Here is a 13,875-nt window from a genome sequence, read left to right on the forward strand (position 1 = left end):
TCCGCCTATTACTCTAGTATAAAAAACTAATTATTATTATTTTATTCTGTGATTAATTGATTATGGGTGCGGCGCACCAAGGTCGCGGTGCGGTGCGGTAGTATGTTACGGCTAGTAGTGACTTTTTGTCTATGTTTCAAACTATTTGAGATACATTTTAAAACGGAGGCAATTAAAAAGTGTAGGCGACATGAATGTTGCTTGTAGTGTGAAAATTCCCCATATGCGACGGTAATATACTTGGTCAATCAGATCTTGACAGTAGAAAAAGGCGGCAAATTTGAAAAATGTAGGCGCGAAGCTTGGAGGATACAACTAAACGGAGTAGCCATTAACAGGCTTTCCCCTCTGTCGAAAATAGGCGGCCAACGGTCATACACAATGTATGGACTGACGTTTATCTGACATGGCTATTTTTACGTTACGCATACATTTGACGTTCCCCTCCCCCGCAAAAATCGGCAGACTGTTTTGTACAGAAAATTACAGACATGGCGTCTCCGTTTGATTATATCCTCCAAGGCGCGAAGGGATATCGTCCCATAGAAAATTTGAATTTCGCGCCTTTTTTTACTGACAAGATTTGGTTGCCCAGCTATAATAATAAAAGTTATAGTCTGTCAAAGAACTTTGTCGGTAGAAAAAGGCGCGATATTCAAATTTTCTATGGGACGATAATCCTTATTAATTATCCGCTTTTTTCTACTGACGAGAATGGCTTGACAGTCTTTTTATTTAATAATACAAGAAGAAACAAAGAAATTATAATACTTTCCCAAATATAAGCCTGGCCGCAGACGTACGAAATGACTTGTAGAAGAGAGACAGCGCTATGCATTTGTAGAGCGACGTCTCGTTCCCATCTGTCATTCCGTACAGAAACCGAATGAAAATTCCGAACGTCTGTGGTCAGAGGGGCTACCGCGAAAACTGAAATTCGCAAATTGCGGGGATCTTTCTCTGTCACTCTAATTACGCCTTCATTGGAGTAAAAGAGAAAAATCACCACAATTTGCGAATTTCGGTTTTCGCGGTAGCCCCTCAGGTAACGGCCATATGTGTATATTTATTAGATTACAAATGAAAATAAAGCTCACATAGGTTACGTGGTTCATAGGTTCATATCTGTAACAAAATTAACCAGTTTGAAGGGTATTTGAGGGAAAATATGGGAAAAATGTAATAACCCTGGCCACATTTCATCCATAGACAAAACCTCGCTGGCATGTCAAATGTCAAACTTTTCAATTTGATTTAAATAGTAACGGCTTCACCGCAAACAAAACAGAGGGATAACTAGGAAGTAATATAATAGTTTTAATTACATTTCGAAAATAAAATGGCAGTGGAAGCCGTAAAAACTGAGTTGCTTGATCTGGAAAATAAGATAACAAACCATCCAGCCTATGGAACTTCGTAAGTAGTATAATAAGTTCTTAATAATAACATAACACATCGCCCTGCACGCTACCGCTAAATGCTATACTTATTCCAATAATCCTTTGATATAAATTACTCTGTAGTATTTTGATTAGGTACAATTATATGAATAAATGTCACGCAAAATAGGCGCAATATTATAACGTCGAGTTGCGGAAACCATGGCCGCGAGAATGTATTAATATGTAAATAAATATAATCCTGCCTTCTGATTTTCAGATACACTTGGTCTCCCAGAGATTTTGAATTGGGTTCAGCCCTTGGCCGTGGAAAGTTTGGACATGTACACATAGCCAGAGAGAAGAAAACAGGCTTCCTTGTTGCTATCAAAACTATGTTCAAGTCTCAAATAATGAAATCGCATTGTGAGAAACAAATACTGCGTGAAATTGAGATTCAATCTCATTTGAAGTAAGTACTTTTAGAGTTATTATAATGTATAGTTAATATTTTATATTCCTGGCCATTTCAAGCACTGGATACAAATGTGTTGAGTTTGATTACCCTCTCAACTTCCAGGGGTCTATATTTTGCTGTAATCAACAACTTTGCTAACCTGATATCGTATAAGGCAGTGTTATTCAATATTTTTCATGACGTGACCCCCTTAGTATTGCTTGAAACTTGCAACCCACAGTTTGAAAAACACTGGTATAAGGTATTCAGAAGCAAGAAGTTAAGCTATAATTCTTATATTTTTCAAACTATTTATAGACATCCAAACATTCTCCGGTTGCTGACATGGTTCCATGATGAGAGGCGCATTTACCTGGTGGTGGAGTTCGCAGCAGGCGGTGAGCTGTACAAATACCTTACTGATGCGCCTAAGAAGCGTTTTTCAGAAGCCAAAGCCGCCAAGTATATTTATCAGGTAATATAACTTTCATCATTTGTATATTCTTTAAATAAATAAATATTATTGGATAATAAGCATGAGTTGCGTTCTCGCGCGTGACTCCATAATTGAAGTCGCGCAAGATGTATGGAATCGCGCGCGAGAACGCAACTCATGCTAGACCGCCTGACTATGTGTATATTGTGTATGATCAAAAATTTAAGTTGAATACAATTACAAACAAAAACATTTAAATACTTGATTATAGGTGGCAGACGCAGTGGAGTACTGTCACCAGAACCATGTGATACATAGAGACATCAAGCCTGAGAACATTTTAGTTTCCTTCAGTGGAGACCTCAAGCTAGCAGACTTTGGCTGGTCAGTGCATGCACCATCTCAAAGGTAGGCATTCTTGTTATTTATTTCTTAAAACATTCATTGCCACCCAGTCAAACAAGACATCCGCGTAAGGCCACAAAAATATTGTCATATAAAGCTGTAATACCACAATCTACACAACTATTGGTGGGTCGTCCAGCCTGGGAACGAAATCTTAAAATACCCGATAGTCAGGTTTTTGGCACTGTTATGTGTTAATAGACTAGATGGCTCTGAGAGTCATTAGTGGTACACATTTTATCGTTCTAGGTCTAATAATATTAGACTAAAACCATTTGAAAAGTGCTTCCTGAAAAATAACAGTCTAATAAGACCCATATTAATATGATGTTATCTCTACAGGCGTAAAACAATGTGTGGTACTCTTGACTACCTTCCACCAGAAATGATCAAGCGGGAAGTGTATGACGTGTCTGTTGATCACTGGTGCATCGGAGTGCTACTGTATGAGTTCCTAGTGGGCAAGCCTCCATTCGAAAGTCAGACTCAGGATCAGACCTATGCGAGAATCCTGTCTCTGGACATTAAATATCCAGATCATGTGCCTGAAGGAGCTAAAGATCTTATATCAAAGGTAAGCATTTTACTTGCATTATATAATTTGATTAATCATTAATCAACCATATATTAATACAATGATTGAAAAAACCTTTTACAGTACATATGGGGCTACTTTTACGTACGTATGTCGAAACTTTAAAGTGCCATATGTACTGTAAAACGTTGTTCGATACACGTGCGAATAGGTAATTCGCAACTCGTGTCGATTTAAAACACTCCCTTCGGTCGGTCGTGTTTTAATTTATCGCCACGTTTCGAATTTCCTCTTTTTCGCACTTGTATCGAAAATAACTATTTTAGGGGGTGTTTTTATTGTTGATTTGATAGTTGATAACTTGATAGTGATAATGATAAGCTATTTCTGAATGTATATACACATTTTTTTGATGATCATATTGAATTATGGTTATGAGGAACAAAGTAATCACTTACATTTTACTATACCTGGCCTTGTTTTATAGTCCATAAAATTAAGTGTAAAAAATTATAATTGTTATATTTTAAAATAAATTCTTATGTTGAAATAAATCAAGTGTGGTTTTTACAATCAATATGTTTTTGTTTCAGCTGCTACGGCATTCAAACAAGGACAGATTGTCTCTAAATGCAGTGAAAAAACACCCGTGGGTGCAGAAGTTCAGGACCGAGGCATCATCAACATCATAGTATTTGCCTGTTAGTACCTATTCTTTATTTGTGTTGATTCTCGTTTTATTATAATGATATTTACAGGTATTTTTTATACAATTTTTTTCATGTTTGACGATCCTTTTGTGAAATTCTTAAATTTGTGTTAAATTTGATTTGTATAATAATCCAATATTATTATGGAATAATAACATCAATAAATTGCTCTGATAATTAGCTTAAGATAATTTATAAGTATGTTACGATTCATAAGTGCTTGTTGCTAGGCCTACATGAATAAAGATATTTTTGACTTTGACTTTGACTTTGATAGCTAAATATAATGAAATGATAATATTTCTCTAACATTTTCTTCCATGATATACAAGTATGTAAGTAATTATTAAAAAAAAACAAATATTTTGTATAATATAATTGAAGTAATTTTGAACAGTAAATCACAGAGTGTAGCCAAAGTTTTGTATCCACTTGAGTCCAGCCTTGCTGCCGGCAGCTGGCTTGTACTCCAAGCCAATCCAGTCATTATATCCACACTGCTCCAAATGTTGTAAGATGTATGGATAGTTCACCTCTCCAACAGTATCTGGCTCGTTACGATTCGGTACTTGTGCTATCTGTGTAGAGAAAACATCTTAGGTTTAGAATATGATAAGGAATTTCGTTATTTGACATTTATTTAGTCAACATTATCATTTATCTCGTTCTTAAGTAGTCACGCTACTTGATATAAATAATTTGATTTATTCTGAAAGTCGTGTATAGATGGCAGCACCAATCTCTCTCGCTACATCGTAATCTTGTAATAGGCTCGTAAAGATAGGTGGAAGCACATACTGCTCGACCTTTGAGTTGGTCAAAGACGCCTAGTCTTCCTAATATGGCATATATTTGAGAAATTGGAGCTGGTTCCGCCGTGGCAGAGTGGCCTAGTGTTTCATGGGGTTAGATGATATTAATTAATTGTTTTTATAAACAGAAATTGATTATACCTGTACATGGCCTACATAAGGCATAAGATTCTTTATGTTGTAAGATAAATCACCACATATATGCTGAAGGTGGAAGATATCCAGTTGTAGCTTTATATGTGGGCTATTAATGCGTTTTATGATGTCCACGGCTGAAAAACAGTATAAAAGTATATATTCATCGTAAATGTCATCCATAATATATATTTTTAAAATAAAATATGTTTTCTATAGCTACAAACCACAACCAACCTTTGCCATAGTCACTCAAAAAGTATTTTGGGACAGAATGTTGATTGATCGGCTCAATCACCCCTAGAATATTGTCTTCCCTCAGCACCTCAGCTGCATACTTCAAGTTATTCTCATAAATGGTCCAATTCTCTGAGGTCACTGTATCTAGTCTACCTGCCATGATATGTATTTTTTTTGCACCAACAGCTTTTGCATATTCTATTGTTACTTTGAGATTGTCTTTGAATTCATTCTCTTTCCCTGGCACTGCAGTAACTCCTAGCTCGCCCTTTGTAACGTCTCCTGTAACAGAAAAATAGGATTCCATAAAATTATTTAAGTTTGTCAAGATTTACATTATTGATAAGTATAGGTACGTAATCAAATATTACGTGACGATTAAGACATCAGTAACTTCAACATACTTATGCCTGAACATATATAAGCATACTTACTCGAGTTTAATATCAAACAATTATGAGTATAGGTACTAGCGTCCGCCCGTCTGTTCCAACATAAAACATAATGTGATGATGATTGATAAAAACTTAACTTAAAATTTCATCTAAACAGGTAATTAATGGACAGAGTTGTCCGTTACGGTTATGACTCTCACATTTATAATATTAGTATAATATTAGGATAGACTCACTAACCTGTTTTAAGGTTGATCAAAACTTGTTCCACTCCCGCTTTTTCTTTGGCCTGTTTCACTTGATCCACCGTGTGCCCCAAAGGAAACCCAGTCTCGACCGCCTTAAACCCTGCATCTTTGGCCAGCGCGTACCTTTCCAAAACACTCGACGCCTCGGTGAACATAAACGCAAGATTGGAACAAAACTTCATGGTTTTAATTTTGCTGAAACAATTAGTTGTTTCCTGATGGGTAACCTAACCTTAGTGTGTTATTTATAAATAATTGTTATCACTGCACTCTTCAGTTATCTCACCGCAATGTGGCTAAAGGCCACAGTGTACTATCGCTTGTTTTTATCTTTGTTGTTTGAACGTTAATTTGCTTAAAGTTTACCTACATTATTTGCCGATCGGCTACTTGCTTGACAAAGTCAAGTCACTACACTATCACCAACTGTCACTGTCAAGTGACGTTTGAATCGGCTGATACATTTTATTAACCGACTTCAAAAAAAAAAGGAGGTTCTCAGTTTGACCCGTATGTATGTATGTATGTATGTATGTATGTATGTATGTATGTATGTATATATATTTGTTCGCGATTATCTCGCGTTTGGCTGAACCGATTTTGATGCGGTTTTCAAAAAAGTGTTTCTTACATTCTGGAGAAGGTTTTAGTATACATAGATCTGAGCTGATGCTGAACCCTGGCTGTACCTAGTGGAACTCAGGTTTGGTGCAACATAGGCTCACGCTGTTTTGGTCATCCGTCACATCTTTATGAGCACTTGGGAGAGCAGTACCCAAGATAGAGCTGATGCTGAACCCTGGCTGTACCTAGTGGAACTCAGGTTTGGTGCAACATAGGCTCACGCTGTTTTGGTCATCCGTCACATCTTGATGAGCACTTGGGAGAGCAGTACCCAAGATAGAGCTGATGCTGAACCCTGGATGTACCTAGTGGAACTCAGGTTTGGTGCAACATAGGCTCACGCTGTTTTGGTCATCCAACACGCCTTGATGAGCACTTGGGAGAGCAGTACCCAAGATAGAGCTGATGCTGAACCCTGGATGTACCTAGTGAAACTCAGGATGTACCTAGTGGAACTCAGGTTTGGTGCAACATAGGCCCACGCTATTTTGGTCATCCGTTACATCTTGATCAGCACTTGGGAGAGCAGTACCCAAGATAGAGCTGATGCTGAACCCTGGCTGTACCTAGTGGAACTCAGGTTTGGTGCAACATAGGCCCACGCTATTTTGGTCATCCGTCACATCTTGATGAGCACTTGGGAGAGCAGTACCCAAGATAGAGCTGATGCTGAACCCTGGCTGTACCTTTTTAGTGATAGGTAGGTACTTCATTGCATAGAACGGTACTATTCAGGTTGTGTACTGTAGTGGAACTCAGGTTTTGTTGCTACATAGGCCCACGCTATTTTGGTCATCCGTCACATCTTGATGAGCACTTGGGAGAGCAGTACCCAAGATAGAGCTGATGCTGAACCCCGACTGTACCTAGTGGAACTAAGGTTTGGTGTAACATAGGCCCACGTTATTTTGGTCATCCGTCACATCTTGATGAGCACTTGGGAGAGCAGTACCCAAGATAGAGCTGATGCTGAACCCTAGCTGTACCTTTTTAGTGATAGGTAGGTACTTCATTGCATAGAAGTACCTACCTATCACTAAAAGCTGGAGAACCCTGGCTGTACCTAGTGGAACTCAGGTTTGGTGCAACATAGGCCCACGCTATTTTGGTCATCCGTCACATCTTGATGAGCACTTGGGAGAGCAGTACCCAAGATAGAGCTGATGCTGAACCCTGGCTGTACCTAGTGGAACTCAGGTTTGGTGCACCATAGGCCCACGCTATTTTGGCCATCCGTCACATCTTGATGAGCACTTGGGAGAGCAGTACCCAAGATAGAGCTGATGCTGAACCCTTGCTGTACCTAATGGAACTCAGGATGTACCTAGTGGAACTCAGGTTTGGTGCAACATAGGCCCACGCTATTTTGGTCATCCGTTACATCTTGATTAGCACTTGGGAGAGCAGTACCCAAGATAGAGCTGATGCTGAACCCTGGCTGTACCTAGTGGAACTCAGGTTTGGTGCAACATAGGCCCACGCTATTTTGGTCATCCGTCACATCTTGATGAGCACTTGGGAGAGCAGTACCCAAGATAGAGCTGATGCTGAACCCTTGCTGTACCTAGTGGAACTCAGGTTTGGTGCAACATACACACTTTGTTTTGGTTATCCGACTTGTCGTCGTGTGCCTATGTTGCAGAGTTCCACTAGGTGGGTCGATGAACTTTTTTCTAACTGCCTTTAAAAAAAGGACGTTCTCAGTTTGACCCGTATGTATGTATGTATGTATGTGTTCGTGATTATCTCGCGTTTGGCTGAACCGATTTTGATGCGGTTTTCAGAAAAGTGTTTGTTACACATTCTGGAAAAAGTTTTAGTGTACAGTACATGGATGGTTTGAAAAACCAATTGGACCCGGTAGGTGGCCATGCTATCGGTATACCTACCAACAAATTTAAGTTGCTGAAACCGATTTAGATAAAATAGTGGGAGTGGGAGCAATATACATACAAATCGTTTAGCACCGAAACGTCATATTATGTTGTGACGCAATTATCATCGAGTTAGGCCATCCCCAACATTAGTAGGTAGTTACTAGAGCTCCCGATACACGTGTTACACGCTGACACGGGTACCCGTGTTCTTAAGCCCGGCGGTACTAAGAACCCGAACTACACGAACCCGCCCGGATCCAGAAACGTTTACACGGGTACCCGTGTACCCGTATACACGGGTACACGGGTACACGAAAGAACGGATCTTATTTACCCGCGGGTTCAACCGTTCATTTTCGTGTAGCAGAGATTCGTGCTATGAAGAGATACGGTGGAATATAAGAGAGATTATGAAAGTTCGATTACTTTGCAGTTTAACGTGTTATTGATTGGTAATGTCAATAATAAAGTAGACTTTGTTTCAATAATTCATATGTTTTGTTTTACTCTAATTAAATTAAAATTAACAATAACTTAGGTACCGTTGAGTTCATTTATAATATATAATATAATAATTTTCCTCATTGATGTAATTTTTTGATAATGAAAGTAAACCTATTCTTTGTTGTATTGTCATCTATAGTCATGCTCATTATACATCAGCTGTTATAATTTGAGGATGGTAGGGTGACACCCTGTTAGGGCACTCCATATTTGTTAAGTCTAGGTAGGTACATGCATTTTATACGTATAGCAATGAAATCTATATTTATAATTTAATATTTAACGACCTAAATGATTATCTAACTAAGACAAAAGTAGATAGTAAGCATAACTGAAACTACCACGAACGGGGTACTAACAAAATGAGATTAAGTATTTTAAATTGCCATATCGTGTGAAAAACAAAATACATGACATAGATAATAAACAAAGTGCAGAAGTTTCATTCAATAGAACGTGTTGTTTTTACAACATGCGTTGGTGCTTTTGGTCTTATCTCTTTGTGATAAGCTAGACACATCTGCAAAAAAATACAACAACTAATCTTTCAGGTAGGATTATTCTATTGTTTTGTTGCCGCGCGGCTCTTAAAAGCATTTTACTAGTGACAGAGACAGCAAACAATGAATAATATCTATGCCTAAGATTTAAAAAGTATCTCATAGAACTTTAGTTAGACTCCAGTTCGCCTATTGGTCAGTTGGATACTAAAGTCTATCTACGTTAATCGTACCGTTTTGTTGTTTTATTAATAGTTTTTGTTTTGTTGTTTACTGTTAATTTTTGTTAAAAAAATGAGAAGAAGTTGGGTGTGGAACTTTGCCAGATCCGGTGACAATTGCTCTTTGTGCAATGACCGGGCAAATAACGAGTTTTCGTGCCATGGTGGTTCAACAGGAGCCATAGGAAGACATTTGTTATCAATACATCAAAAATCACCCAAAATGACGTCCCCTGAGTAAGTACATTTCTTCCTACTTCGTATGGTGAAACCAAAAACTGCGTTAAAATGAATGCGATTTTTTACATTTATAACAGTTATAATTTATTAGAGCAACATAAATAAACAGTTCTGTAGTATATTTGTAATTAAGGTATTGAAACAATAAGGGTCAGAATGGGAATGAGGATGGGATTTAAAACTACCGTTCTTATTATTATGTGGTATATGATATATAATGAAGTTTTTATCAATCAATCAATAAATCAACTAATGAAATCTTCACATTTTACTTGTAGATACTTTAAGTTTAAAGTAATCAATTCAGAAAATATTATGCACCATAAACAGTCACTACATATTACAAATAATTTTGTGATTAATGGGTCTTTTCTATATGGAAACAAGCATTTTACCATTTGTGACAATTTGTAGAAAAACAATTTTTTATATCTTTGAAAATTACTGTTTAATTTAAAATAAGTTTTTAGCAAAAATTTCATTTTTGTTACACGCTTTTATCCCTGACTGTACTTTTCTTACGACAGACAACTAATACTCATCGAGACAATTCTAAAAAACCCTAACACAATTAGGTTGCGTTGTTTCATCACAGAGTTCCTATGGCCACCTGTCTTCATCATCAGATCAACTCGATGGTACCATAATATTGCATTGTCACCCGACTTACATATGTATGCAAAATTTCAGCTCAATCGGAAACCGGGAAGTGGATCAAATTTAACTTGCAAGATACCATTACAATTTAGTTACATACAGGTCGAGTTCCTATGGCCACCTCCTGTCTCCATCATCAGATCAGCTCGATGGTACCATAATATTGCATTGTCACCCGACTTACATGTGTATGCAAAATTTCAGCTCAATCGGAAACCGGGAAGTGGATCAAATTTAACTTGCAAGATTCCATTACAATTTAGTTACATACAGGTCGATCTAATAAAAGCGTGTTAAAAATGAGAACCGTTGTAAAGCATTTCACAGCCTGTGTCGAATAATAATAGCATTTATGTTTCTTTTTATAATACAATTTGATATTTTAACTAGTACACAAAAATAAATATTTTCATTTCTGTTTACTCTACCAATAACGGTGTCGTTTTTAGCAATTATTTGAAAGCGATATTAAGCGATTAAAATAAGCGGGTCCTGGAGTATTCAAATAAAGAATAAATAAGTTTTTGGAAAAACTTTCATTTTTGGTACGAGATTTTATCGCTGACTGTACTTTTCTTTCCACGAGTATATTCTAAAAACCCCAAACACAATTCGGTTGTTATATCACAGAGTTCATATGGCCTCCTCCTGTCTCCATCATCAGTTCAGCTCCATTAATATTGCATTGTCACCCGACTTACACACGTATGGAAATTTTCAGCTTCATCGGAAGTGGGTCAAATATAACTTGCAAGTCCGAATTTGAAAATCCGATAAAACTGGTAAACAATCGGGGCTCCTGACTCTGAATCTGTGTTTTATTTAAAGCTATACATAACTTTAATCTCCGCTACACGTCAAGAACGGGTTAGACCCGCGTGTATTTAAGATCCGTTTCGCCGTGTACACGGGTACACGGGTACACGGATACACGGATCTTAATTACACGTGTACCCGTCTACACGTGTAGAACGGGTCAGAAAACCGTGTACGTGTAGTACGGAAACGGGTACCGAACACGTGTACACGAAACCCGGACACGACCGCGAGCCCTAGTAGTTACTAGCCCAAAACTAAATGGAGAGCCTAAATAACTAGTATTTTAGCCCAAAACCTAAAATAAATGAAGTACCTACCTATCACTAAAAAGTAAAAAATAAAATAAAATAAATAAAAAAGAATTAAAAAATTAAAAATAAACAAAAATAAACCCAAAATAAAATAACTTAATATAATATCTTTTTTAAAAAAAGGGAACCGCCTTCAAAAAACCAACCCACTGAAAAGCACAGAATAATTTCTATATGGCACTCCTCTACGTGTCCAGTCCCTATCCCGTCAAAAGCAAATTTCTGCCAAAAAGTAATTAATATCTAATAATAAGAAAATTAATAATCATCCGGGTAATTACTTAGTTTTTGAAGGCGGTGCCAAACCAACAAAAACATTCTTTACTACCAATAAGAAACCAGAAAAAAAATACGAGTACGCTGTAGTACCTACAAGAACTAAATTAATGAGTAAACCAACTATGTCTTTATAATGCAAGTAAGTGAAGCGTTCGTTCTTCGTTGTCTAAAATATCGGTTCTCAAAAATGTTGGTTTGGCACCGACTTCAAAAACTAAGTAATTACCCGGATGATTATTAATTTTCTTATTATTAGATATTAATTACTTTTTCGCAGAAATTTGCTTTTGACGGGATAGGGACTGGACACGTAGAGGAGTGCCATATAGAAATTATTTTGTGCTTTTCAGTGGGTTGGTTTTTTGAAGGCGGTTCCCTTTTTTTAAAAAAGATATTATATTAAGTTATTTTATTTTGGGTTTATTTATTATAGCCGTTTAGACTCGCGGCTCGGCTCGCGGCGCGTCTCGTGGCTCGCCTCGAGCGCGTAAGCCCGTCGAGCTAATGATTACACTCTCGCCTCGTGGCTCGTCCCGTGGCTCATAAGCTCGTCGAGCTAATATATTTTAAACACTAACAGCACGGCATAACATTTAGCATAAATGGAGCAGCCTGAACAGAGTATGCGCCGACCGGTTCTTGTCTTACTCGGCCGGCCGGTGTGATAACAGATGCGCTCAGTTTGTAATTTTTTGCAATCGTTATATTCATTATGCTGTTTACGAATTAGATGTGTTTTTAAGTGCCTATTGTATATTTAATTATTTAAGTACTGCGGAATGGAGTATCGAGACAAACCATTCTGGTTTAACGATGCTTTTGGATCTAAATATTATGTAATTGTGATTTATCTCTAATAAATAAAAAAAAAATTATAACCGAATGACAAGCCGAACGCGAGTGTGAACGCAAGCGCGCGTCCCGCGCGAGCCTCTTTGGCTCGTGCCCAAAAAACCGCCCCTCCACGCGAGCCAGGCGAGCGCGAGACGAGACACGAGCCCACCGCTTACACTCGCGTCTCGTGGCGCGGCTCCCGGCTCGGCTCGTGGCTTTAAACTCTCGACCGGCTTTTAGACTCTCGCGCGAGCCACGAGACGAGCCGCGAGCCGCGCCACGAGACGCGAGTGTAAGCGGTGGGCTCGCGGCTCGTCTCGTGGCTCGCAAGCTCGTCGAGCTAATATAATTTAAACACTAACGGCACGGCATAAGGTTTATAACCGAATGACAAGCCGAACGCGAGTGTAAGCGGTGGACTCGCGTCTCGTGGCGCGGCTCGTCTCGTGGCTCGCGCGAGAGTCTAAATTGGCTATGAGAATGTAAACCGCTTATTAGAGTGTGTGCGGGACTGACAAGAAAAAGATTATTTTTATTATTAATTATTCACATTTAACAAATTGACACATATCAGTGAAAGAATAAGGATCCATGGCGTTCCAGCAGTTTTAATCTTCTGTCGAAAGATGGCAGTAAATTTACTGTGGCTACATAATTTACTTTGACAACTCGCCTCTATTTCAAATTCTCTTTGCTGATAAGTCCATGTATCTATAGTACTCACAAAACTCGGCCATTTGTTACTCTAAGTGGGGTGGGTTGTTAGGTTTAAAGTAAAATAAAAACATTAGATTAATATAATCCTTTATTAGGCACATTTTGTTACATTATTAAAATAGCTTTATGACTACGTAATTCATATAAAAGTAGCGAAATTTTAATAGACAACTTGGTTAATATACCTGTAGGCCTAGCACATGATTGACGCGACACCTAAGAGAGCGAATAGAATATCGCGGCGAGATAGAATATCCGTCCCTCTTTTATAAACATAGTTAGTATCCGTCCCTCTTTTATAAACATAGTTAGTAAAAGACGGATAGTCTATCTCGCCGCGAGATACTGTCGCGCCAATCATGTGCTATCCCGGCAGCATAGACTTATTTACACATAATTTTAACATCTGAGTTACAATTTCAGCCTGTAAATCTATATTACATTTTCAAGTCTAAAATTAGCTTGAACCAATCTTTTATTAACTTTGATTTGTATAGCCTGACAAGTTAATTTTAACTTTCGTCATGTTGCGGATTTATT

General features: G+C 37.9%; 2 protein-coding genes across 2 annotated transcripts; one reads left to right on the forward strand and one right to left on the reverse strand.

Annotated features, from left to right (window-relative positions):
* Positions 1-1,261: 1,261 nt before the first annotated feature.
* On the forward strand, positions 1,262-3,957 carry LOC134652809 (aurora kinase B-like). Its single transcript, XM_063507983.1, has 6 exons — positions 1,262-1,416; positions 1,660-1,851; positions 2,155-2,311; positions 2,544-2,680; positions 3,020-3,251; positions 3,806-3,957. The coding sequence occupies exons 1-6, from the start codon at positions 1,340-1,342 to the stop codon at positions 3,902-3,904; spliced, it is 894 nt and encodes a 297-aa protein (XP_063364053.1). The 5' UTR covers positions 1,262-1,339; the 3' UTR covers positions 3,905-3,957.
* A 287-nt stretch (positions 3,958-4,244) lies between these two features.
* Positions 4,245-5,953, reverse strand: LOC134652815 (putative hydroxypyruvate isomerase). Its single transcript, XM_063507995.1, has 4 exons — positions 5,745-5,953; positions 5,107-5,391; positions 4,876-5,006; positions 4,245-4,500 (listed from the first exon to the last, which is right to left on the reverse strand). The coding sequence occupies exons 1-4, from the start codon at positions 5,932-5,934 to the stop codon at positions 4,324-4,326; spliced, it is 783 nt and encodes a 260-aa protein (XP_063364065.1). The 5' UTR covers positions 5,935-5,953; the 3' UTR covers positions 4,245-4,323.
* Between the last annotated feature and the right edge of the window lie 7,922 nt (positions 5,954-13,875).

The sequence above is a fragment of the Cydia amplana genome, chromosome 1, assembly GCF_948474715.1.
Source record: "Cydia amplana chromosome 1, ilCydAmpl1.1, whole genome shotgun sequence".
Lineage (NCBI taxonomy): Eukaryota > Metazoa > Arthropoda > Insecta > Lepidoptera > Tortricidae > Cydia > Cydia amplana.